Below are 26,843 nucleotides of genomic sequence, written 5' to 3'. Positions count from 1 at the left end.
CCACACCGAGTTTATTTTAGGCCACTTGGGGGGGGGCTGCCCCAGGCAGGGTCAGGATGGAGGCCTGTGGCGTGACAGGGGTCAGCTCCACCTGCCCAGCCCGGATGGAGGGGCACTGGCCCAGTCTCTTTGGGATGCTGAGGGCTGCCTACCTCTTCCCTCCCTGCTGCCCTGCCCAGGTCAGACCACATTCCTGCACCTCAGGGCAGAGCGAGATGACCTTTCTAACACACATGCCTGCCCCTACCCCTCCCCTGCATAACACCTGGGACAGGGCTTCTCCAACACTCTTGTGGAGGAGGCAGTCCTGTGCACTGTAGGATGTCCCGGGGCATCCCTGGCCACTACCCACTGGACACCAGTCGCTGGGGTGGAGGCTTCCCCAACCCAAGTGTGAGTGCCAAATGCATCACCAGACTGGTCAATGTGCCCTGGGGTTGGGGGGAGCGGAGAACCACTGCCCTACAGTGAAGAGGCCCCTCTGCACCAGCCCGATGCCCTCCCAGGCCGCCTCTCACGCACGATTGTCTGCCCTGGGCTTCTGCTCTCATTCTGAATTACTTACACTTCCCCCTCGGGACAGGCTTCCTCACCTCTGGACCTTTGCCTGTGCTGTTTCTTCTGCCTGAAATCTGTTTCTCTGCTCCCTCCTCACCCCTTTCAAGATCATTGCCTTAACTGGGATGCTCTTTCTTCTAGAAAGCTGTCTCGCTTTCCAGAGTCTGCCTGAGTGAGGCCCCCCTGCATCCCAAAATGCCTTGCCTCCCTATCACAGCACATACCTTGCTCAGATTGGCTGTGAGCCCAACAAGGGGATTGGGGGTGAGCCTCGGGAAGGATGGGATGTGGGGTGAAGCCTTCCAACGGATGGGGAGGAGGCCTGAGGAAGGTGGTGGGGTCAGCACTCCACCCCAGCCACCATGCCAGGCCCACCTGTGCTGGTCAGGAGGAAGGGCAGCCCGAGCCCCTGCCCCTTCCTCCCCAGGAAGGCCCTTATCCCAGGCAGATGCAGAGGGTATTACCACTCCCGCGTAGAGAGCACCTGCTTCCGCTAAAGCCACCCCACCACACACAACTCATTACAACTCACAGCCACCCTGGGAGGCGGTGTCCCTGGCAGCATCACCCCCATTTTACCGATGAGGAAACCGAGGCTCAGAGTGAGGAAGCCTCATTCTCAAGTACCCCCCAAGAGTCACTGGTGGGCCCCAGGGGTGCTCATGGGGCAGGAGGAAGGCAGTGTGCCATGGAGACCTTGAGGGGTCCCCTTGCCCCCTCCCGGACCCAGAGAGGTCACCCCCTCCCAGCACCGACTGCATGCCTCACACCCTCTGCTCAGCCCCTTGGCACAGTCATTCCTCCAAGCCACCCTGCAGGACTGGTACAGTCATGATCCCCATTCCACAGGTGGGGAAACTGAGGCTCAGCCAGGCAAGCCATTTGCCCACAGCCACAAAGCCCCACAAGCAGACAGGATTCTACCCAGCCAGCTGGTTCTAAAGCCCAGGGTCTTCCCAGCTAGCTGATGGAGGCCCCTGCTCCTTTCCCCACCCAGGGACAGTCCTGGGCAGCACCGAGGAATGTCTCAGGCCCAGGGAGGGGCCTGGGATGGGAGACGGGGGGTCCGCCCACAGCAACCCGCCTCCCCCATGGAAGGGGCCAGTTGTGCCACCAAGAGTGGGACAGTCAGCCTGTCACACAAAGTGCACCGTTCAGCGCCATGCTGACAGCGTGCAGAGAAGGCAGTGGTGACAGGCAGACTCGGGGAGGGGCTGGGCAGCCGGGGCCCGAGCACGGGCGTGGGAGCAGCTGGTGGAAGCCAACAGAGCAGCTCCTGCCTGCACCACGTTCCCCCGCTCCAGGCCTTGGGCTCCATTCACGGAGCAGCACGCTTAACCGTCCCGCAGAGTTCGGCAGGCCCTCATCGCCCCATTTTACAGGTGAGGAAAGGGAGGCACAGAGAGGATGATGAAGAAATAGGAGGAATGGCCTCCCAGCGGTGTGGTGTTAAGGCAGGTGACACCAAGCATCACTGAGCATGTGGAGCCCCCAGAACTCCTGTGCTCTGCGGGGGTGGGGGGGAGAGCCTGGCACATTCTCTTTGGCAAACTGCGGGCATTTTCTCCTAGAGCTGCATCTTCACCTGCCCCGAATCCCCCTGCTAGGCATAGTCCCAACAGAAGTCCCTGGATAACGTGGGCATGAGGACATGTGGTGCTAAGTGTATCAGCCCCAACGCCATCAGCAGTAGCAAGGATGAGTACATTGTGATGTCGCGTCCCACACGAGGACCACGGAGCAGTGAGAAAGCACGAACCACGCCCCCCCGCCCCCGGGGGGATCCCACAAGCCACCCTAAGTGGCAGAGGCCGATGCCCGCGGGGTCGCATGGCAGGATTCCATCCTCCCTGTACAGACACTGCCGTCAGACGTCAGGACAGCTGTGCGCTCGGGCGGGGACGCAGGGGGCTCTGGGGGACAGGCAGCGTCCCTTCGCTCGGGCACACGGGTGTTACAGGAGCGCGCTCCGTCCGTGAAAGTTCAGCTTACAAAACGCGTGGCTTCCTTCCCCTACTTGACACCAGATCCGGAGCTTCGGAGCGTAGAAGGAACGAAGTGGAGGAGCCCGGGGCTGGGTGGGGAACCGACGGAGGGAGGGGCAGAGTGAGCCCCGCTCCCCTGCAGCGGGCGGCGGCGGGGCTGCGGCCTCCCGGGTCGGGTCACGGGGGCGGCTCTCACCTGTGCCTTCCTCTCCGACCTGTCCCCGCAGGCGAGACGGCGGCCAGCTCCATGCATTCGTCCCGCTACCCGAGCCCGGCCGAGCTGGACGCCTACGCCGAGAAGGTGGCCAACAGCCCGCTGTCCATCAAGATCTTCCCCACCAACATCCGGGTGCCGCAGCACAAGCACCTCGGCCGCACCGTCAACGGCTATGACATGAGCGGCCAGCGCTACAGCCCGTACCCGCAGCACGCCGCCGGCTACCAGGGCCTGCTGGCCATCGTCAAGGCCGCCGTCTCCTCCTCGGGCCCCGCCGCAGCCGCCGGGCCCGCCAAAAGCGTGCTCAAGAGCGCCGAGGGCAAGCGGACCAAGCTGTCGCCGGCCGCCGTGCAGGTGGGCATCGCGCCCTACCCGGCGCCCAGCACTCTGGGGCCCCTGGCCTACCCCAAGCCCCCCGAGGGGCCCGCCCCGCCGCCCGGCCTGCCCGCGGCCGCCGCCACCGCCGCCTCCGTCATCCCGCTGCCCGGCCGCGGCCTGCCCCTGCCGCCTTCCAACCTGCCCTCCATCCACAGCATCCTCTACCAGCTCAACCAGCAGTGCCAGGCCCCGGGCGCCGCGCCCGCCGCCTGCCAGGCCGTAGCCGGTCCCCGCCCCAGCCCGGCCAAGCACGGCCCCGTGCCCGGCTTCCCCGGCATGGCCTACTCGGCCGCTGCCGGCCTGCCCGACTGCAGGAAGGGCGCCGAGCTGGGCCAGGGGAGCACGGCGGCCTTGACGTTGGCTGGGGCCACCAAGCCTGCAGGGTACGCGGACGGGGGCCTGGATTACCTGCTGTGGCCGCAGAAGCCGCCCCCACCGCCACCCCAGCCGCTGCGGGCCTACAGTGGCGGCACGGTGGCCAGCAAGTCCCCCGAGGCGTGCGGGGGGCGGGTGTATGAGCGGGCCGGCGGGTCGCCCCTCAACTGCGGCATGGGGCTGCCCACCGGCTTCACCGTGGGCCAGTACTTCGCCGCCCCCTGGAACAGCGTGCTGGTGACCCCCACCAGCGACTGCTACAACCCGGCGGCGGCGGCGGCAGTCACCGAGCTGGGGCCGGGGGCGGCCCGGGAGCTGGCGGGGCCCCCCGTGGAGGCCCTCTCGGGCTTGCCCAGCAAGAGCGTGTGCAACACGGCAGCGCTGAGCAGCAGCCTGCAGTCGCTGGAGTATCTCATCAATGACATCCGGCCGCCCTGCATCAAGGAGCAGATGCTGGGCAAGGGCTATGAGACAGTGGCCGTGCCCCGGCTGCTCGACCACCAGCACGCCCACATCCGCCTGCCCGTCTACAGATAAGGCCTGCGCGGCGGCCGCACGGACAGACGGACAGACGGACAGGGTGCCGGGCGGGGAGGCAGGCCGCGGAGCAGGGTGGGCGGTGCCTGGGGGCACCCGGCCTCGCCCCGCGCCCGGGTGCCCGTGGAGGCCCACAGGGAAGCCAGGCTGGCTGCTGCCGTGCAGCCACCTGATGGGGAGTAGCAGGGCGACCTGGCTCCCCCAGGCACCCCCCCCACCATCGGCTGCCCTAGGACACGGGGAGGGCCCAGGGCAGCCGCGGATGGCCACTCCGTTCTCCCTCCAAGCTGGCAGAGGCAGGGAGAGAGAAACCACCTTAAAACAGGAATGGTTCTTTCTGGCTTTCCCAGGAGAGGAGCTCAGGCCAGGGTGGGATAAAGGAGGAAATGTGACGGTCTAGAGTCAGGGTGGGGTCAGAGCAGCCCCCCGGGGGTCAGACATCTCCTCCCCACCCCCCCATGAGCTCCCCGGTCTCCTGGAAAAGGAGCAGAGAAGGGGCATAGGAGGTCACAGGGCCTACAGTGTCCCCCACTGGCCAATCCAGGTGAAGACCACTCTAATAGAGGCTCCAAGGACTACCAGTCCCCCCTGCTCCTCCCTCCTCCTCTAGGTTCTCCTTCCCCTCCTCCCGTTCCTTCCCAACACAGAATTGTACCCCCATCCCCACTCTCTCCAAACCCTGTACTACCACCTTCCCCCTTCTCTCCACATCTTACAGGGCTGCTGGACACAGTTGTACAGGCTGTGCACTGCACAAGGGCACCTCGTCCAAGGAGACACCATTTGCATCTAGACTTGTATATTTATTATGGCAATTTTCCGAATCTTGAGGAAGGGGCGCCATTTTCCCTATTCGCACAAAGGCACCACCAGGGCTAACAGTGGGCCTGCTATCTTAGACACCAGAGGGACCCTACCCTCCCTTCTTCAGGGGTTTCCCTAGGAGCCAGCGAGGAGGCGACCTACTGGTTTTAGTTGGAAGACCCAATCCAACTCCCTTCCTGCAAGCTGCCCTCCAAGGCCTGCCGCGCACCATCAGGGGTCCGGGGGGGAGGCAGGCAGGGATCCCCCCTTCCCCGTTATGTCCCCAAGGCCCGAATTCCCCGAGCCCTGGCCCCTCTGGCACTCCGGAAGCGGTACTGTATCTCTCCAAGGCCTGTTCAAGCACTAAGTGCATTTACAAATCTCTGAGAATGTTTTTTTTTTATACTAAAATTGACCATTATATTCTACTGTGAGAAGTGCAGTCTGCACTATATTGTTTTAAAAACGAAGAGAAAGAAAAAAGAAGGAAAACACAGATGGTGTCTCAGCTGTGGAATTTTGTAGCTCTTGTTTTGTTCTTCCTTCCCTCCCTCCCTTAGGAGTAAAATGGGCCGTCTCCTCCCCTGCTGACCGGGCGCGGAGCCCCGAGGAAGCAGGCCAGGAGCCTCCTGGCACCCACAGCGCTGGGCATTCTGTGGGTCATTTACTTCTCCAGCTCTTTAGGGGTGGACGCTGTCATGTACCCTGTTTGTGTCCGCTGGGTCACAGCCAGCGATGGATCTGCAGAGTGACTGAGGCAGAACCAAGCCCGGGCCCCGTGGCTCGTTCCCTGAATGGTGCGGAGGTGGTCTGGGGATGGTGCCCCCCCCGCATCACTACATTCCTTCCCAGCTTCTCCTCTGTGCCTGACCTCCTCCAAGCTTCCGTGGGGGGCAGTGCGGCTGCGGGCAGGCCAAAGTGGCTGGGCAGCCCCAGCACACACCCACCCCAGGCCTGGGTGCCGGGGAGGGGGCGGATCTGCAGGCGACCACCCAGGATGCTCAGCATTTAGCAGGCACTTCATTTGTGCTGGGCCTTTTCATATAGACCACATCTCCCTGGAGCCTCACCACATCCTTGCAAGGTAATAAGTGTTCCAGGAAGAAACTGAGGCTCAGAGATGTGAAGTGACCTGCCTAAGGTCACACGGCAAGTCTGAAAAATTGGGGTTTGAACCCCATGGCATGGACTCTTTTTCACATCCTGTCTCTGCCTTATCCCCTGGCACGGGAGCCTGCCATCTGGCCTGGGGGGACCTGGAGAGCCCCTAGTTTGACGCAGTCCTCCCCGCCCATGCACAGAGCCCTACCTGAGTGCCAGGTGCCAGGCCCTTCCGAACTAGGTCAATGAACCAAGCATAGCACGCCTCACACCCTGGGGAGCAGCCCAGGGGTTGTGCCGGGTGATGAGCTGACCCAAGTCAGCGCTTCACAAAAGGCCGCCGGGGGTGACCAGAAGTGGTATGTAAGCGGCAGCTGACAAAGCGCTTTTCTGACCCCCCAAAACAGCTTCACACCTGCACCATCAGATGTGTGATGAAATCATCCCCATTTTACAGATGAGAACACAGAACCTGAGAGCAGCCACAAGGACGGTAAGAAGGAGCCAGGTTCTGGCATCAGGACCCACACCCTGGCTCAGGCCGCCTCCAGACCCCCCAGATCTCTCCCGCAGCGTCCACCCTCACACGGAGCTGAAGCCCGCCTGCGGCCCCATAGCAACCCAGGAGGGCCCTGGAGGCAGGCAGCCCAGGAGGCCCAGCCTCCCGCGTGAACTAGAAGCAGGTGGGAATCAAGGCTTTGCTACCTGGAGTGACCCTGAACCAGACAGGGAATTTGAGGATATAACAGCACGGGGCAGAAACTTGGGGGAGGGGCAGAGCAGCGGGGTCTAGAGCCAGGTTTAGGGCTGGGCGGTGGCCTGTGGCCCAGCTGTTCCCACCAACGTGGTCTCTGGGTAGCCCAGGTCCCCATGTCCCGGGCCCACTGCCAGGCCCACCCCCACTGGGGCATCGGGGGAGCGCAAGGAGGCAAGACTGGAGCAACCCTCTAGGCCAGGTTCCCCTCATTTGGAGATGCGGGCTGAAGACGGACCCGCCTCTGCTCCGGGAAAACCTCACCCTCTGTGGGCTGGGTCGGCGGGTCCACACGCAGGACGGCGGGAGCCCGTGGTACAGACAGTCCCGCTGGGGCTCTCGCCCTGTCCTAGCACCAGCTTTGGCCGGGCTCCTCCCCGGGAGCAGGGCTGGCTGACCTCAACAGGCCCTCCAGCGGGCAGCACCCCTGCCCTCCATGTATATAATCACCTTGGACTACCTGCCACATTGGGGGGACAGCGCGGGCGACAACGACATCGCCATCAATGCTACAACGGTCCACGGTCACCGCAGGCAGACCGGTCCCCAGGCTCAGTGCTAAACGGTACCTAGTCCCCTCCTGACCACTCAACACGGCGCAGGTGAGGGCAGTGAGGCCCCCGGAAGGGCAATCATTTTGCCCAAAGTCAGCTGAGGGTGGAGAAGGGAGAAGCAGCTGGGACAGAAGCCGGGCCTGACTCAGAGCCTACCCTTGGCGCCACCACACTTGGCAGAAAACACAGGAACACCCCCCCTCCCCCGGCCCCAAGCCCCAAATACAGCCAATTTGGCTCCAGCGCGGAGCTACAGCCCGGGGTCCCGTGCTCCCCGGGGGCAGGACTTCGTGCTGGGTGAAGGGGCCGAGGGGGAGAATCTGCCATCTGTCTGCCCCCCCACCCCAGGCAGAGCCGCAAGCCTTTCTCTAGGTCTCCTGTGGGGACACGGCTCCTTCTCTCCCTTTAGCCGTCTTGGGCTCACACCGCTTAGAGCTGAGCTGTCTGACGTGGTCGCCACGTGTGGCTGCCACATAACCTCCCCTAGGTGACACCTCCTGTCACTGACAACTGCTAGAAGATCATCACCCCATCTTAGACATCAGAGGGGCGGGAAAGCTTGGGCAAATATCTGAGTGGAGGGGCCGGTGCGGGGGACACTCACCTTTCCGGGGTAGCTCTGTGCTTTCCTGACTCTGCTTTCCTACCCGCCGGCCGTTAGAGCACCTCCCCACTCCTGGAGAGGGCAGGCAGGCAAGGTCAACCCCTGAACTTGCCCGGCAACAGCCAGCGACTTCAACTTCTCAGCTTGGAACCTACACTCTGGCTGCCAGCTGGGCGGGACTCCGCCCCCACATGGGTCCCACGTGCGCACTGTCCCACGTCACACCGCGCCTGCGCCACCCGGGCTGACTTCAAGGGCCCTTGTGGGCCCCACCTGCTCCCTGCGTGGGCCTGGAAGGTGGGGCCCAGCCAGACTGATACACAAGCACATTACAACCACGTGGGGTTGAACATAGGAAACAGGTGGTCAAGTCCCCTAGGGAACAGAGCCTGCTTGGGAGAAGATGCCCCAAGTTAGGCGTGTTATTTCTGTCATCACCTGGTCCAGCTGCTTTTCACCTTGGAAAATGGGTTTCCAGGTTAAAAGAGTTAGAGAAACAGATGCATCCCCCTCCCCCCACCCTAGAGACGCACAAATTATATTAGCACATTAAAGGCTCTGAAAAGTCCTGCAGGCAAGGTACCCTTTTAGCTTTAACCCAGCGTTTCCCTAATATTTTTGATCACCTAAGTTTTTGTTTCTATCCATTAACATGCCAAGGAACAAATACTTCAGGAAATACCGAGTCTTACCTCTTGTGTTGCAATTAGGGAAACTGAGTAAGTTCCTTCTCTCTGGTGATGTGTGACCCTCAGTTTCCCCAGTTGGCGGAGCAAGGACTGGAATCCAACCCTGACCTGGAGTCATAGGGCCTCAGTTCTGGGGCCACCACATCCTAATTGGTCTTTGTTCACCGTGTTGTGCTAGGCCCGAAGGAGGGAAAAGACCCTAAAGGAGAGAGAAGGAAGCCCTCATTTGACAAGGGGGGGTGTACCCTGATTTTGAAAATGACAAAAATGAGGTTCAGAGAGGGAAGGCAACTTGCCTGAGGGCACACAGCAACTAGGTTCTAGACTCTCCAGAGGTAGATCTGGGCCACCTTCTCTCCTTGTTGAGAGGTGAGGGAATTCCTGAGTCTTAGAGCCTCAGGGTGCACCTAATGGGGAGCTCAGCTAGGGGCTCTTCCCGGCCAAGTTGGCTGGTTCCAGGTTCCCTCTCTCCTCTTCTGAGGAGGTCTCTGGGTGTGACTACAGCGGCCCCTGGTGGCCAATCCCCAGGATCAGCAGTCCCACCCTGCATAGGCCAAAGGCTGATCTGTGAGATCAGATGGATGCATCCCCAAATGAGATGGGGGTGGGGGGGTAATAGCAAGCAGGACTCTCTGATGTCACTGAGCACCTAGAGATTCTGAGAAGACTCTCTGCTGGAATCTGGGTACCTGGGTTCCAGTCCCAGCTCCACCGAACCTCCCCTGTCGTCACCTGTTAGAACCCATTACAGCCTGTTATGGTGGAGAAATGGATGTGCACACGCTTTGGAACGGCCAAAACACTAGGTAAAAAAAATCCTGCCAAATCTCTAGAAGGGTTCTCCTCCTAAGACAGAGGGGGGAAATCCTAACTCCACTGCATCTAGGCTGTGTGTTCTTAGGCAAGTGTGTTTACTTCGCTGGGGCTCACTTTCTCCATCTGTAAATAGGGTTCAAAATGTATTCTTGTATCTCCACGATTTGGGCAAGGTATCAGGAAACCCTGACTCATTGGTTTAAATGAGAAAGAAAAATTTTTATCTCCAACAATCATAAGAAGCCCTAAGGTAGGGCGGCCCCAGGGTCAGTTAATTCAACAGCTCAATGGTATCATCAAAGACCCCTTTCCATCTTTCCATTCTACCAAGCGCCTTCATGGTCACAAAATGGCTGCTGCAGTTCCAGGCATCACATCACAGACCTGGCAGTGCCCAGCAAAGACAGTGTCTTCCTAGATTGCTCTTATTTTCCCAGAATCCCCCCTCCTTCAGCAGACTTCCCCTTTTGTCTCATAGGTCAGAACTCACAGGTTCACGTGGCAATTCCTCGACCAATCCCTAGTAAGGGAAATAGAGTCACAGTGGTTGGCTCAGGGAAGCCCCTGACTGTGGAGCAGAGTGGAGAACTGTGAACAAAACAGGTGCTGTGAAGAAGGAAGAGGGGACATGGCTTCTGGAGAGGCCTCAAACACCCATCCTTCAGTTCCCACACGTGGTTCCTGAGACGCAAGCACCGAACGCTGAGCACAGTGCCTACCATTCCACGTTCACCTGCTTCCTCCTCTCCGTGATTCCCTCCAAGAAGAGAAGATGCCCAGCCCATCCTCCCTCCCTGGGCTTGGGTCTCTGTGGCCAGTGCCCTTTCCATCCTGTCCTCTGCCTCCACCACCACCCCTCCTTTTGCTTCATCTCATAAGCCTGGGGTGAACGAAGATCTCCCCATTGCCCACGATGGCTTTGGGCTCCTAAAAATGAAAAGGTAGTGGGTGCTTGATTCTCATGCCAATGCTTTCGCCAGGGAGTCAACAATTAATAACAGTATGAACAGAGGCCCAGAGTCTTTAACGGCTCCGTCCAAACCACCGAAATGATCAGAATACACATCTTGCAGGCGAGGTGTGGAGGCTGCCGGCTACGACGTTATTACATTTGGAAATGTCAGGAGTGTGCATTCCGGGGAGATGAACAGTGTGGTTGAAAATGGCTTTTGATTTTTAAAAAATCCCCAGCATTCATCTAAAACAATAATAACAGCTAATAATAACAGGGCATGTAATAATAAAGTATTCATAGGCATAAGAGGTAATTGTTCAATTAAGATCTGAGAGTTTCTGAGACTGTCTTTTCTGATGGGGTCCCATTGTTTTTGACTCTAGTAGCGCTAATTATTTCCCAGTAGTACTTTAAACTTGAGATGAAAAAAGCCCTCCTGTCAAATATGACATACAAGTGCTTTATCATTATTAAATACACATACACGCACATAATAAGAAATCCGGGGTGGAATAAAGTTAGGGGTATGTTCAAAGAGAGAGAGGGTTCTAAATGGGAGCCGACAATCTCGGGGGGCTCAGCGAAAGTGGCAGGTGACAGCGAGGGTCTACAGGGCAGAGGAGCGACCTGGCCTTTTCACCTGTCACCCCTCAGGGGTCAGAGTGTTTTCTCTCCAGAATGGGCTCCGAGGGCAGAGTATAAGCGTTCGAACCCCACCTCTACCACTTCCCAGCCAGGTGCCCTGGGTAAGAGTCTTCACCTCTCTGAGCCCAGGTTTCCTCATCTGAAACATGGGGTGTAGTGGATATTCTGCATCCATTAGATATTGCCACAAAATCTATGCCTGCCCTTAAAAAAAATAACCACTGCAAAAACTCATTGGCATGGGAGAACGATTCTTTCTCATGCATCTTTGGGGTTCCTCTGATGTCACCCAGGCTTGCTGCGCTCCGTGGAGCTCTCAGCCTCCTTTGGCGGGGAGGGGCTAGCCCAGGCATGTCCCTTAACATGCCATTGATTAAAACAAATCTCATAGTCAAGCCAGGGATGCAAAATTGTGCTTTGCCCACAGTGGGAGAACACCGTCAGGCTCTCTTGCAAAGTCACGGGCAGAGCGAAGAGTGGGGGAGGGGGCCGTTGACACCGTAGGGCCCAGGTACTGACGTTGCCAGTCTGCTCGGGAAGTGCCCCCATTCCAGTCCCTGTGGCCTGGGGGAAGCCAGGGCCACCCCCGGCTCCGGCTCTGCCTCTCAGAGGTCCCGAGAGATTAGCAGGTGTCGGAAAGCCGTTGAGGTGCAAGGGTGGGCATCTGGAAAAAGGCCTGCAGCAGCCACCAGCGGGCCCAGTCATCAGGGATGCCGGGCAGGAGAAACGACCTTTCTCCATTTGTCCGTCGGCTTTAGGACCCTGCGGCTTCCTGCCTGCTGATTGGCTGAAGCATGAGACACGTGACACCATTCTGGCCAATAATACAAGAGGGGCGGTCATTCGGGAAAGGTTTCCGCCCTCATAAAAAGAGACACGAGAAGAAACACCACCATTACGCTCCTCGCGCGACATTGTCCTTCCTGCCAGTAATACTCTGCCCACCTGCATCACTCTCCCCCACCAGTATTACCCTTTCTACCAATATTACTCTCCTCCCACCATGACTCCACCCACCCTCATTACTCACCCCACCAACATTAATCTGCCCCAGCATTGCTTTCCTCCCACCAACATCAGTTTTCCCAACCAACATTACTCTTCCCACCTGCATTATTCCCACCTGCAGGGGAGTAATAATACTCTCTCCCTCCAATAATACCTTTTCCCCCCAATAATACCCTTTCCATCAATATTACTCTCCCCAACATTACTCATTCTCACCAACATTACTCTTCCCCACCAACATTACTCTTCTCACACCAATATTATTCTTCCCACCAATATTACTCTTTCCACCAATATTACTCTCCTCCCACCATTACTCTATCCACCAGCATTACTATCCCCCTGCCAACATTAATCTGCACCAGCATTACTCTCCTCCCATCATTACTCTCCCCCCACTATTCTTTCCCACTAACATTCCTCTTCCCACCATTACTCTTTCCCACCAACATTACTCTCCCGCACCAATATTAATTACTCTTCCCCATCAGCATTACTCTTCTCCACCATTACTCTCCCCTCACCAGTATTACTCTTTCCCACAAACATTACTCTCTCCTACCAACATTACTCTTTCCTGCCAACATGACTCTCCCTACACCTATGTTCTCTCCCCGCCACTAACATTACTCTGCCCAGCATTGCTCCCCTACCCAGCCAACATTACTCTTCCCCCATTCCCTTTGACTCCATCTTCTCCCTCCACTCCAATCTCATTCACATCTCTTAGGCTCACACCACCACTGCTGCCCTGAGTCCAGCCTCCATCCATCACCCTAAACACCACCTTGGTCACTACCACTGCTCCTCATTCTCATCCCTGCCCCCCAACCAGCATTTCAGAGCTCCCCTGTCTCACTGCTGTCATCCCCATGCCCATTACCACTCCCCCCATCATCATCCCTACCACCTTCACCATCAGTGAATGAACATTTATTGGGCACCGACAAACCCCAGACCTTGTACAGAACACACTGAAGGCATGGCCCCACCCCAACACAAAGCCGGCACGCTGCTGCACAAGGAGCCGTGTGCAGCCCAGGGCCCAGGCTGGGGCTGGGGTTGGCCGGCAGTGACCTGGAATGGGATCCTGAGGCCTCTGCCAGATCCCTTTGGGGGCGAGGATCATACCACTTTCCTGAGAACAGAGCAAATAAATAATGGAGATGCAGGGCACTGAGCCCCCATGGACAGAGAGGCCCTCGCCTTGGCTTATGTGACTCCATGGGAGTGAGACAGGCAGTCAGGAGCCTCATGCCCCGGGTGGGGAGGCCGAGCTGGGGGCAGAAGCCTGGGGGCCAGAGGGTCCTGGGGCCTCCCCTTCATCTGCATCCGGCCCTCGCCTCTGGAGGTCAAAGGAACACGTGGGGGACGCCCCAGGGAGGCATCGCTGAAATGCAGGTGGAGTAGAAACAGGCAGGTGGAGGAACGGGCTTGGGCTGCAGGCCAGAGACCCTGCCCAGCCCACAGCCCCTAGAGGGGAGCATCATCAGTCCTCCACTTGGGGGGGTAACTCTGCTGGTGGCCGTCGCAGCTGGGGTTCCCCACGTTGTCCAGAGGCACCACCACTTCATCTGCGTTCGAGTTCTTGTTCAGTTCCACCACGCGCGGCACCACCGAGGACCAGCGATCTGTCAAGAGCGCGGCGGAGGGAGGAATGAGGATGGGTGGAGAATGCACACACAGGCACTGAGCACCTCCTGTGCACCGGGCACTCCACAGCCATCTAAAGGGGGAGGATTATCATCCCCGTTTTACGGAGGCGGAAACTGGGGCTCAGAGAGGTCAAGACGCCAAACCCAGGAGCACACAGGAGTAAGTAGAACAGCCAGAATTCAAGCCCGGGTCAGAATGGCTGAGGGCCCACGTCCCTGCATCTCATGCACCCAGTGTAGGGGAAGGGAGGTGCCCCAGACGTTCACGAGCAGCAAAGGCAACAACTCAGCGGCTGGCCCATTCTACGGACGTGAACAGTGAGTCTCCGAAAGGGGACAGGACTGCTCAAAGCAAATCAGGGACGAGGATGGCCAGGGCTTCCCCTCTGCACCCTTGGATCTCTCCCACTTAACCCCCCACCCCCTTGCACTCACCCCTCCGGAGGCGGCCCACGGTGTGCGAGAAGCCATAGTACTGGTAGTTCTCACTCTTGCCTGGGTCCTCGTTAATGATGCCCAAGTTCTGGTTCCAGTGAGACCAGTTCACCTCGTCCACCCTGGCGGGGCCACAGCAGGCAGAAGGGTCAGGGGGAGCCCCCACCCTGACTGTATCCCTTCCCCACCCCCAGGCAGCCTCCCTGTTCCAGCCCCTCAGCACATCCTCTCCGTTCCCTAAAAATTCTGGTAAAATACACGTAACATACAATTTGCCACTTTCACCATTTTTAAGGATACTATTCAGGGGATTAAACATAGCCCCCTCTCCCCCCGTGTCGGGTCACCACCCCTGCTATCTATTCCCAATATTTCCCATCACCTCCAAACAGAAATTCTGTACCCATTAAGCTGTAAGTCTCACCACCCCACCTCCCCGTAACCTGTGTTCTGCTTTCTGTCCCTGTAGATTTGCCTATTCGGGACATTTCATATAAATGGAATCCTACACCGCGTGGCCCCTTGACCGTGGCTGTTTTCCCACAGCATTACGTCTTCGAGGTTGCTCGTGCTGGAGCCTCAGGACTTCACTCCATTTTGCAACTGAATCATCTTTTCTCGGGGTGCACCACGTTTTGCTTATCCGTTCATCTGCAGCGGACACCCTGCTTCTTGACGCTCTCTCCTCACTTTATGGGACGCCCTGGCCAAGGCAGCAGGCAGCCCCTTGGGCCCCAACGGGCTCGAGCTAATTTCCCCCTTGGAGAATTATTTTTTGTCATTTTCATCCAACCTCCCTATTCGGAGCCATTTCAACAGGTCAGGACCCAGCAAGGAAGGTACATTCGCTGTTCCCGTTTGACAGATGAGGAAACTCGGGCTTGTTGCACGGTTCGTACAAGATTACAAAGCTGACCACTTAGAGAGTCAGGATTTGAACTTCGGGTTCCAACTGGACAGGACTGCCCAGCCGGCCTACGAGGTGGGTGCTGGTACTGTCCCCACTTCACCGATGAGGAACTGGCTTTGCCTGACTCCAGACGTGACGGTCGTACTCTATGCCGGCAATCACTTTATGAAGAATGATTCACCCTGAAAGAAAGGGTTCACCCCGGGGTTCCCCTAAGAAGGGGGCATTCCCTGTGCATCTGGGTAATGGCCCAAGTCCATCGATTCCGTGCGGCTGGCCCCGGGGGGGTGGTGCTGTCATCCGTGGAAGAGAAGGAAACTGACTTGTCCGAGATCACCTGGAAGAACTGAACTCCGGTCGGGCCCACCGGGCCTCAGTGGCTCAGGAAGTTGCAATCGGTAGAAAGGTAAGGAGGCTCGATCGGCGCAGGATGGTTCGGCCCCGCCCGCCCCCACCTCACCTGAAGCACCACCTGCGGTCTGGGGTGCCGTCCGAGCTCTTGCCCACGGTCACCATCTCGCCAGAGCGGAAGGCCTTCCTCAGGAACACGGGGAAGGAACGCTCGATGTCCAGGATAGTGGTGGCCCACTGCAGCGGGGGAGGGGTGGGCAGGCCATTGATGAGCCTCCTCCTGTCCCCCCTTCCCCCTGGCACCTACTGCCCTCGTGGCAGAAATGATGCGCATCCCTACTGCCCCGGAAGCAGGGTTATACATTCAGAAAACCACGGGTCCCAGCAGGAGCACAAATGGGTGAAGCAGGATCAGAGGCAGGAAGCCCCGTGACACATGCACGATGTCACCAGTCGGTGCTGGGAATCACCAGGGAGGGGTAGGGACTGGGGCACACCCAGGAGCGCAAGCCCTGTGGGGAGCAGGCCCCTGCCTCCCATCCCCCCAGGCACTGCCAGAAAGGGATGTGGGCCCACCCTGCCAGGCTTCCAGCTTTCCAGAGAGGCCTGAAGTTTGGATTTTTATGGGAAATCTCTTCGTTTTAAAATTTTGCATGAATTTTTAAAAAAAATATGGCAATGCAGAAAACATGAATCTTTGTGGGTCAAACCCAGTCCACAGGTTGCCACTTTGCCTCTTGTGAGTTACACCCCATGGAGAAACTGAGGCCTGGGGAAGGAAGTGGTCTGCATAAAGGTTAAGAGCAGCCAGACGTCCCCCCCACACACCACCCCCGAGACCCAGAACTGGGAGGATGACCTTGGGGCTTTTTTTTTCTTCTCATTGCCCCATTTCCTTGAAATGCACCGTAAATGTGGTTGCTCCATTCCTGGGCCTTGTGCTCGCGCTGTTTGTTGTGAGCCCCCCAGTTTATGAGCTGTACGTGGCCTGAGAGGGCTGTGACCCCCTGGGCCATTGCTTTCTAGAACTGCATAGAACACTTGGGGGAAACAAAGGCAGCAGCTCTCCTGTGCCCACAAGGCCCACGGCCACGTTTGCTTCTCAGGGGCAGCAGAGCCTGGGCAGCCCCCAAGCTCCGTCTTACAGACAGGGAAGCGGAGGCAGAATGAGAAGACAGAGCTGGCCCTGAGCAGAAGGCCGAGGCGGGGCATGCCTTGGGCCAGGTCTCCCCGTTCTGGAAGGGGGCGGTGGCCGGCAGGGTTGGGGACGCGGGGGTCCCGGGGCGTCACCTGCAGCTTCCAGATGTGCTTGCTCTCCTTGGAGACCTGGCCCACCGTCTCGCCCATGAGGGCGATGAGCATGTTGAGGAGCAGCACGAAGGTGAGGATGATGTAGGTGACCAGCAGGATGATGAAGACCACCGGGTACTTGGTGCTGCTCAGCATCTCCAGGTCGCCCATGCCGATGGTCAGCTTGAAGAGGTCCAGGAGGAAAGTGCTGAACGTCTCGCTGTCGCGGCACGAGGGGTACGTGGGCACCGTGCAGTTGGTGTGGTCCTCACTGCACACCTTCATGTTGGCACATGGGTTCAGAAGGGACACCAGGGCTGTGGGAGGGGGTGGGGTGACATTCGCTGAGTGACGACATGCATTGACAGGTGGAGAGCAGCGTTCCCATTCAACAGAGGGGACAGCTGAGGCTTGGTGAGGGGAGCGCACCGGCCCAGGGTCACCTGGCGTATGAGCCAAGCCAAGGGTCCAAAGCCTTGGCTCTTTCCACAGACTCTTGCTAACAAAGAAGAAGGTCCCGGGATCTAGTCTAGGAGTTCTCAGCCAGGGGCCATGTTTCCCCTCGGGGACATCTGGCCATGTTCGGCTGTCACAACCAGAGGCAGCGCTACTGGTACCTAGTGGGGAGAGGCCCAGGGGACGCTGCTAGACATCCCGCCATGCACAGGACAGCCCCCACAGAGCATCTTCTGGCCCCAAGGGCCAAAGGGGCCAAGGCTGGGAAACCCTAATCTATTGCTGGTAGAGGTCTTGGGAGCCTGGAAGGTCAGCATTCCTGGGGGGAAGACCCTCGGTCACGCTCCCATTTCCTGGCCCACACCAGCTCACAGAGGAAAGGTGCAAGCTGAAACCCAGTGCCAGGCCTGATTGTTCTAGAAGCCATGCCTGCTAAGGCCCTTGCCCCCGCTCCAGACATCTCAAACTGATTCTGGCGCACATCCCTTCCTGCTGAGCCCAGGTGAAGCTTCTAGATTCTTCTCAACACAGTTTAGCAGCAACAACAGCCCCTACACTGTCCAGGGCAGGAAGCATGAGGAGGCTGAGCCCCTCAGTCAGCGGGGCATACAACCTCCTAGGGCCTTCATCCTGGGATTACAGTGAGCACGTTTCAACCCATATGCTATTGCTGTTCAGTTGTGTAGCGGCTGCCCACACATGTGTCGAAAAGGATTCTGAGACCTTATCTGGACCTATCAGAAAAATCACTCTGTGATCCATTAGCAATGTCTGCCCTGGGCACAAAAGGCCCATGTGTCATGTTTGTGTTAGGTCAGGCTCAGAGAAGGGATCTAGTGTCCCCTATCAGGAGAAGCCCTGCAACCAAGCTGACCACTCTGTGGCTCATTTAACCCCTAAGCTCCTGCCTCAGTTTCTGTAATTAGGACCGTAGTAGGGCTGGACTCTTGACCATTGCAGATCCCCTGACACTCTGTCTAGTTCTTCCCAGTCCTAACCCTGGGAGGGGGCAGCTGTGTCCTGTCCCTATCTCCCCAGCCGAGGCTACCATTCTGCTTCCCCCCAAATAATCCACGCAGAGCCTCGGAGCCATCTGGATTAAACTATCACCACCATCAGATCCTGATTCAGTGCTCATCCCCAGAACAGCCTCCTTAGACGTGAATGTGGCCTGGTGAAGTCTGAGGTAGCCGCTCCCTTTTGGATGCCAGGCATTGGATGGCAGCTCACCCACCTGCCCAATGGCTCCGTCAGTGTCCCCATCCCTGGCCCTTCCCCCATGGCCTGTGCCACTGAGGTCCCTGGGCATCATGACACTATGGAGAAGGCACACTGGAGACAGACAGAATTGGCCTGAACTGGTAGATTAAGTATTCAGATTCACCCTTCCCTGTACCCATGTCCCTTCAACGTGACTTTGCGGGTCTTTCCGTCAAGAGGTAGAATCTATTTCCCCACCCTTTGATCAAGGCCGGCCTGTCACTTGCGTTCACAGCAGAGTGAAGCAGAAGGGATGCCAGGCAGTGACCTTGAACACTTCCACATACGTTCTCAGAACCCTCAGACCACCATGGGAACACGCCCAACCCGGCTGGAGGATGGATGGCCACAGGGAAGAGAGCGAGGTCACCCCCACCAAGGCCATCCTCGCTGGACCGGCCAGCCGGCAGCCAAACCATGGCTGGCCACAGACACAGGAACTCATGGAGATGGGCCGAACTCGGCCCGGCTTAACACTACTGCCCAGCTGACCCAAAGATTTGTGAGCAGTAATAAACAGTGGTTGTTTTAAGGCCCTAAGTTCGGGTGGCTTCTTTTGCAATAATCACTACTATGCTATTTTTACCATTTCCTAGCTTTGGAACTTGGGCAGGTTATTTAACTTTTCTAAGTCTCAGTTTTCTTACCTGTAAAGGGGACAACAAAGACACTGACCTCGCAGACCTGTCGGGGGGACTAATGAGGCAGGGATGGAACAGGACTCAGCCCAGCACCTGGCGCACAGAGAGAACCTAGCACACGCTAGTTATTGTCCTCCCCGCAGCAGGCTGCCCTTCTGGTCCTTGCGCCACCCCTACCAGGTCACCTGGCTCCCCAGAGCTCACCTGAAGCGTAGCCAATCATGAAGAGCAAGTAGACCAGCAGGAAGCGGAAAAGGTCTTTGAAGAGGATCTAAAGACCCCAGTGGGAATATGGAGACAAACATGAGACACATGGTTTCTCATTTTCCTGACTTCTCCATCCCAAGGGTTCCCACCTCCACCCTTGTCCCTTCCCACCTCCACCGATGTCCAGACCCTCCCTGCGGCCCCCACGGTGCCCCGTGTCCTCAGGGCCGAGGGTACCATCTACACACGTAAGCTGCACACATCCTGTGTGTGGCTCCCTCCACGGACACATGGTCCAGAGGGTTCCACAGCCCATACCTTCTGGATCATGATGCTGTAAGTTCCCGTCAGCTTCAGCCCGCGGGTAAAGTAGAGGGCGTTCATCCAGCCCAGGACCAAGGCAAAGACCATGACAGCCAGGTAGGCTTCAATTCCCGCCAGGTAGAGGGCCGCCGAGACAATCACTAGCACAGAGTAGATGAAGCTACAGGCAGCAGAGACCGCAAGAAAACCCAGAGAGGAGAGAGGACAATGAGGCACCGGCGGGGGAGACATGCCCCCAAGCCCTCCGGGGGACCAGGACATCCCGATGCCTTCTTGACCCCCCAGAAGAGAAACAAAGTGGATTCACTGGGTGCCCCAGCATTGTATTAACCATGATGTTCAATTAGCTGGCCACTAACGTGTGTGCAATGGCCCTGAGGCCCTAAAAGATCCCAAAGTGATGCCCTTTGGAATTGCTAGAGAAAGTGGTGTTGAGGGGAGATTTTGTGGCTAAGTGGATTTCATCGTTCTCTAAGAAAAAGGGAAAAGATGTCGTGCACGTGCAGCAACTGATCCGGTGCCCCAGGCAGACATCATTAATCAAGCACAGCACTCTTCTCATGGCACTCCTGGCAGACATTAGCAATCAATCACCAGCATAAGCGGTTACATTACTTCTATATAAGGTGTATATGGCGATAACTCTGTGGCAACCAGAATCTTTTTTTTTTTAAGATTTTTTTATTTATTTGAGAGAGAGAATGAGAGAGAGAGAGCACATGAGAGGGGGGAGGGTCAGAGGGAGAAGCAGACTCCCTGCTGAGTAGGGAGCCCGATGCGAGACTCGATCCTGGGACTCCAGGATCATGACCTGAGCCGAAGGCAGTCGCTTAACCAACTGAGCCACCCAGGTGCCCCGGCAACCAGAATCTTGCTTTAACCAGAAGACTCTATTGCTTGGCATTGGTCTTGTCCTGACTTTGGGCTACAGCCATCAGGGCTGGGTGAATCCACTCCTAATAGAGTCACCTCCCCCCAATCCCTGCCCCCAAATCTGGATGACATCCCAACCCCAATCCCACCTTCCTCACCCAGAAGCTGGCAGCCCGTGGACCTCGACTCATTAGAGGGGACCTCTACTCACTAGAGTAGCTGGAAGGAGCCATCAATGAAGAGAGAATTCACTCCTGGGCATTTCTTCATGAACAAGTCTTTGATCTGGAAGAGGGGAGGAGGCAGGTGAGAGGGGTGGAGCTGTCAGGAATGCAGAGGGGAGGGGAGGGAAGGGGAGAGGGGGAGGCAGAGTATGGTCCAGAGACAAGATGATGGGCTCTTTTTTTTTTTTTTAAGATTTTATTTATTTACTTGAGAGAGAGAGAACATGACAGGGTGAGGGGGGACGGGCAGAGGGAGAGCAGACTCCAAGACCCCGAGATCATGACCTGAGCCGAAGGCAGACGCTTAACTGACTGAGCCACCCAGGCACCCCAAGATGATGGGCTCTTTTCTGTTGGGGAAAGAGGAAAAAGCAGAGAAGGAGGGTATAGGCCTGGAGGAGGTGACAGAGGAAGGGAGTGGAAGGGGGAAATAAAAGGAGGAAGGAGACGGGCAGGGTGGGTGCAGTTGGGGGCCAGGCACTCACATTGGTGAAGAAGAACAGGACCCCGGTGAAGAGCGTGATGATCTCGCCGGCCAGCCTCAGGTAGTCCACAGTGGTGCGGTAAGGGTATGGGGGCTGGGGGACAGACGGCACGCAGGTCCTCACCCAGCCCCTCCAACATCCGGCCCCGGATCCAGATGATCCCCAATGCGCCCCAAACATCTGGATCCTGTGGATCCTCTTCCTTCACTCTCTTCCCCCCTAGGTGCTGCGGGGGGGGAGGGGGACACCTCCCCATCCCGTTCCTAAGTTCTCTCCAGTCCCTCCCACAGGGGACACCCCCAGAGGAGGACCCAGCTGTGCCCCGGCTCCTGTCCAGCTCCCGGCCACTCACGGTGCCCTCCAGCGGCTGGTAGTAGGCGGTGAGGGTAAAGATGACCATGGCGCACAGATAGGAGACCACATTAATGTAGAAGGACACAGCACCAAACTTGCGCCACTTGTCCCGCAGCAGCTCATTGATGGGTTCCACGGCCAGCATCTCGTGGCGGTTCTGTGGGAGACCCGAGCAGGGGCCACATGGGATCCAGGCAGGCCGACTGCAACACGCCAGCCCCCACCCTCTGCCCCGAGAGCACCTTCTCCTCCTAACCCACTCTTCAGCGACACTCAAGGATCCACGGGGAACTGGATGGGGATTCCGAATCACCCCCACACTCCTGGGCTCAGGATTCGAGGCTCTGCCCAATTCTGCCCCGACTGACCTTTCCAGGCTATTCTGGACTCAGAGGACCCAGAGCTGGAAAGCTATTCTCATGGTCCCCACACTCCAACCTGCGGATGGTAGGTACCAAGCTGCTGGTGGCAAAATCACCCAGGTAGCTTATCAAAATATATAAATCCCTGGGCTTCAACCTCAGAAGTTCTGAGTCAGGAAGGAGGATGGGGAAATTTAGCCCCAGGATGATAGACACTGGATTCACCATAATTCTCCGACTCTCCCCCGGGGCTTTGAGGGGGAGGGAAGCCATCAATAATTGAGCCCCGCACAACAGTTCTCTATACAGATCCCCGGGCGGACACTACCAATCAATCAAAGCTTGCACCAGAGATGCTAAACCTCCCACCACCGCTGACCTAAATCAAGTTAGTCACTAATTTCAAAGATGAGGGAAGTGAGCTCCAGCAAGGGAAGGCATCTGTCCGAGCTCACGGAGCCGGGGAGGGAAGGGAGACCTACACCCCGTCCCCAGCATCTTCTGCCCCATTTGTACAGCATCCTGTCCCGTTAATGACTTGAGTTTCCTCATAAACATGGATTTGTGCAACAATGTAGCCACAGAGATGCCATTGCAGTGTTATTCCTGATAGTTAAAGGCAGAAACGAACCCAAATGACCAAGAATAGAGGAATGGTTAATTAGAATGTGGTACATTTACTCGCAGCGATGATATTGCAGAAGAATATTTAATGGTGCAGAACGATGTTCGCGAAATACTGCTCAGTGAAAAAAGGAGCTTTCAAAACTTCATCTAACGACTACTAATGATAATAGCTGACATAGAATGTTTATTCGGTGCCAGACTGTTCTCAAAGGAACTCACTTGGTCCTCCCAACAACCCTACGGGACATGAACTATCCTTATCCCCATTGTGCAAAAGAGGAAACTGGGACTCAGAGAGGTTGGGTCACTTGTCCTGAGTCACACAGCATGTAAAAGTTGCAGAGCCCCTCCCGGTGCCAGGGTCCTTTCCCTGCTCTCAGTCACCCCCATCCTTCCCTAGGCTCTGTCTCCTGCCCTAGCGCTCACCTCGATCTTGCTATTATACACCAGGATTTCCAGCACAGAGGCCTCTTCCCCACACGTGTCCAGGGAGGAGAGGTCATACAGCGAGGAATACACCGGCCCGTAGGCCCAGTCCTTGAACTTGCGGGACAGGTGTCTCGTATCCTCGTGTGTCACCTCCCGGCGGATGATATGTTGAAAGACCTGCACGGCAGCGGGAAAAGGGAGGGTCAGGGGGCCCTGGGGAGGGACACCAATGCTCGGCCCCTCACATCAGAGGGACCCCAGGGGCCCATCACAGCCCATCTCGGGGCAACCTCCCAAGAGAGCAGGATGCAGCGGGGAGGAAATATTTACGGAACATGCCCTGTGTGCTCACATCATCTTGTTCTTGCTCTTACTGTCTTGGTTTTCAGAGGAGCAAAGAGAGGCTCAGGGAAAAGAAGGGTGCTCCCTAGGGCCACACAATCAGCTGAAGCCGGACTGAACCAGGCCAGGCCAGGCTCAAAAATCGGAATCGGAATGAGTATCTTTTTTATGTAATTAAAACAACAGTGAATCGATCTTATTAACATGTTAAATCTAGGAATAAGTGTTAGATCCAGTCCTTCCTGATGCCTCTATCTGCAGCTTACCCCCAGGGGATACTGAGGAACAGAGAGGGGGTGGGCATTGCCCAAAGCCACACAGGTTAGTAGGGCACAAAGCCAAATTTTAAACCCGGGCTTTTTCCATTATCTCAAGACTCTTTCATAAATTGCGATTTTAGTAGCTTTTGCTATGTTTTTAATAGAACAATAATAATCCCTGCCATTTACTGAGCACATACTACCCATCCCAGGGCCTTCATTAAAGAGCTTGACGTGGATCACCCTATCTAGTTGTCACGTGGTACCACAGGGTGCTGTTTTCATCCCCATTTTGCTGTCGAGGACACTGAGGCACAGAGGGGCGAGGGGAGATGCCTGCAGTCACACACTGGGAAGCGGCTGAGCCAGGCTTTGGACCCAAGTACTCCTGACTCGGGAGCACTGCAAGCTTGGTTCTCAATCAGGGCCATGGTGGCCCCCAGGGGATAATCCCGCAACGTCTGGAGACTTTTGGGGTTGTCACAGTGGCAGGGGGTGCCACTGGTCTCTCAGGGTTCGAGGTCAGGGATGGAGAGAACCTGAGCAGGGCTGCTCGGCAGGTTAGGGGCTAAGCTAGGACCCTGATAGTGGATTATAGGGGAGTATACAGGAGTGGGGCCCTGGGACTTGGATTTCTATCAGTGGCTTGTCCTAGCTGGCGGGAGCGGGGCATGATCATCCGGTGGCATGGGATGAGGACAGAGGCTCTGGGATGAAGTTGAGTAGCCTGGCTGGACCATAGGGAGCCAGAGAAGGTTCTTGGGGCAGGACAATGTGGTTGGCATGATAGGAGGTGGTGTGCATATTAATAATAATGAATGCTAGCAGTCGCCCCTCCAGTGTGTGTGTGCGCGCGGAGGGGCAAGAGTGGGGGGGCGGGCTGGCCGTGCCCCCCCAGCCTGCACGCACCCCAATCTTGCCCGTCTTGGCCGCCATCATGAGGGGCGAGAGCCCGTCGTTGTTGAGCACGGCCTCCAGGTTGCTGCCGGGGAAGAGGCGGGCACACTTGAGCAGCAGGAGGTCGTACATCTTGGTGACGAACTTGGTGTTCTCGCGGGTGTTGTCGGCGATGGCCACCAGCGCGTGCAGCACCGTGTTGCCGCGGGAATCCTGCCGCCGCATGTCGGCCTTCTTGTGCGGGTTCTCCGTCAGGTAGTTGACGATGTGGGGCTGGTTGGTGCAGGCCGCCAGCGACAGGGGCAGCTCGCCTGCAGGCCAGGGGGAGGCAGGGGGAGGCCAGTGAAGGGGGGCGCCCGGGTTGGGGAGGGGCTCTGCCCGCGGATGTTCAGGGGACAGACCCGGGGATGCCGGACGCAGTCCACACATTTCTGTGGGTGACGTGCCAGAGGTGGGGTGTGGCCTTGCGATGTGGAGGCCGTGAGGGATTCTTTGAGGGACTTCGTCCCTGAACTTCAAATAACGTGTGCCTTTAAGCAGGGGCGAAGTTCAGCTGGGACATGGTGGTGATGGGGGGGGGGGGCTCTGCAATCAGACCCCTGGCCCCAGCTTCAGTGGGACTAAAGGACGAGCATGACAAGGTGCCGGGTGCACCAGAGGCTGACCACCCATCACAGCCCCGGGGGCTCTCACGATCCCCACGGTACAGATGGGAAAGTTGAGGCTCCAGGAGGCCAGGTGATGCTCTACTCCTCATAAGCAAGACCTCGGGGACCAACACCAACATGCGAGCAGAGCTCTAGGTATCTGGGGAGGGGCCGGGGCTGTGGACACCACCACGTCCCCCCAGCCCCCACCGTCCTCTCCTCACCGAAGTAGAAGTAGCCTCCCTCGTCCTTGGGCTGGAAGAAGCGCCCCCGGGCCTGGGCATGGACATCAGCTCCTTGGGCCACCAGGAGCTCCACGTAGTGTTTGCAGCGCCGCTCGATGGCGATGTGCAGGGCGGTCTGACCTGGGGAGGGGGTGAGGGACTGTCACGGGGGCGGGGGGCAGAGGCTGGACCAGGCTTGAGGGCAGGGGCTGGGGGGCTGCGGAGTGTGGAAGTCAGGTGGGGGCTGCAGCCCCAGGCCTTGGCCGGCTCCTCCCAAGGGCAGCAACGGAGCTCCAGACACCGCCCAGGTGTGGGATCTCTGCTGCACCAGGGCCTGACGAGCTGCCTCGTGCAGGCAGGATGCAGATTCAGAGGAGATCCCACATGTCAGATCCCAAGTGTGGGAACCTGTCCGACTCACAGGAGGCTTTAATCCAGGAGGAGACAAAGGCATCGTGGCCCCACAGAATTTTGGACTCAAGTATAAAATTCACAGACTTTGAATCTTCATATCTGGGAATCGGAAAGGTCAAGTCTGAGTCATAGAATCTCAGAATTTAGACCCGGGGAGGTGGGGCTGGTGATATGCTTGTCTCTTAGCACTGTTGGCCCATATGACTATCATCATAGAGCCTTAGAGTATCCGGAGCCATGGCATCTCAGGTCCCTAATGCCAAGTTCACGGATCATTAGAACCATTGGAAGGGGGAGTCATTCAACGATCAGTCCCTGGATGTGTGCCAGCACCTGGGGCGTAGGTGGAAGCTCTTGGGGTGGCATGGGGGTCAGACGAGCAAGGACAGCGCCCCACCGCCACCCTGCGTCACCCCTGCCCCGGCGTGGGGCCCCACCTCGGTAGTAGATGTCCCGGAAGGGCGAGTTGATGAACTCCCGCATGTTGCCCGTCCGCTCAGCGATGTCCAGGAGCACAGGGATGGTGTCATTGCGTCCATTGCTCAGATTCAGCAGGGCCTTGGGCAGGCAGGTCTTCCCCGTGGACGGCTCTGGGGGGGACACACATACAGGATGAGGGGCGTTCAACCCATGGTGTGGAACCACTGGGCAGCAGGGGACAGGGCCCTGGGGCCATGTCACACCTCCCCTCTGAGCCCATTCCCTACCTGCCCCCATGGTGCTGAGGGGGTCCAACAAACTCAGGGGGCAGTTCTTCAAACTGTGGGGAAGCCACAGCCTACAGAGATTGGGATTGACCAAAGCATAATTTGGAGGGAATTTAAAAAATCAAATAAATGGTGGGGAAGCCTGGGTTAAACAAAGCCAACCATATTTATTCATTTATTACAGGACTTGTCAGAGCCTTTAATATGCTAATGGTGACTGGGAAGCTCTAGAAGTCAGACACAGCAGGCAGCGTTTGCCATCTACTCGAACAGAGGATCTCCTTCCCATGAAGCATTTACACCAGTAAAATTACCTTAGGAGGGGTGGGAGAGGGCTTTGGGGGCCCCACAGATGCAGCAGGAATGACACTGAAGGCCCGCCATGAGCCTATTCATCTCGATGTCAGATCTCTCTCATGAAGCCAGTCTCCGTGTGGCACAAACGGGTCCTTAACGCTCCCACGGATGCTCGCTAAGATCCCTGTGCAA

At 57.4% G+C, this 26,843-nt stretch overlaps 2 protein-coding genes across 2 annotated transcripts in view; one reads left to right on the top strand and one right to left on the bottom strand.

Moving 5' to 3' along the window:
* FAM222A (family with sequence similarity 222 member A) overlaps positions 1-5,690 on the top strand; it is a 55,211-nt gene extending 49,521 nt beyond the window's left edge. Inside the window, exon 3 of the mRNA XM_064578532.1 lies at positions 2,771-5,690. Coding sequence (XP_064434602.1) covers positions 2,771-4,050 — 1,280 coding nt within the window. The 3' untranslated portion in view covers positions 4,051-5,690. The remainder of the gene's footprint in view (positions 1-2,770) is intronic.
* A 4,692-nt stretch (positions 5,691-10,382) lies between these two features.
* Positions 10,383-26,843, bottom strand: part of TRPV4 (transient receptor potential cation channel subfamily V member 4) — a 37,737-nt gene continuing 21,276 nt past the window's right edge. The window contains exons 4-16 of the mRNA XM_045886440.3: positions 26,085-26,237; positions 25,234-25,374; positions 24,375-24,673; positions 22,861-23,040; positions 21,444-21,602; positions 21,092-21,184; positions 20,594-20,667; positions 19,504-19,669; positions 19,183-19,249; positions 16,622-16,938; positions 15,441-15,568; positions 14,071-14,192; positions 10,383-13,611 (exon numbers count right to left, since the gene is read on the bottom strand). Coding sequence (XP_045742396.1) covers positions 13,454-13,611; positions 14,071-14,192; positions 15,441-15,568; positions 16,622-16,938; positions 19,183-19,249; positions 19,504-19,669; positions 20,594-20,667; positions 21,092-21,184; positions 21,444-21,602; positions 22,861-23,040; positions 24,375-24,673; positions 25,234-25,374; positions 26,085-26,237 — 2,057 coding nt within the window. The 3' untranslated portion in view covers positions 10,383-13,453. The remainder of the gene's footprint in view (positions 13,612-14,070; positions 14,193-15,440; positions 15,569-16,621; positions 16,939-19,182; positions 19,250-19,503; positions 19,670-20,593; positions 20,668-21,091; positions 21,185-21,443; positions 21,603-22,860; positions 23,041-24,374; positions 24,674-25,233; positions 25,375-26,084; positions 26,238-26,843) is intronic.

This window comes from Mirounga angustirostris, unplaced genomic scaffold, assembly GCF_029215605.1.
Source record: "Mirounga angustirostris isolate CCGP_5_RB_7025 unplaced genomic scaffold, mMirAng1.0.hap1 SCAF_14, whole genome shotgun sequence".
NCBI lineage: Eukaryota > Metazoa > Chordata > Mammalia > Carnivora > Phocidae > Mirounga > Mirounga angustirostris.
This window is presented reverse-complemented; position numbering and strand designations above follow the sequence as displayed.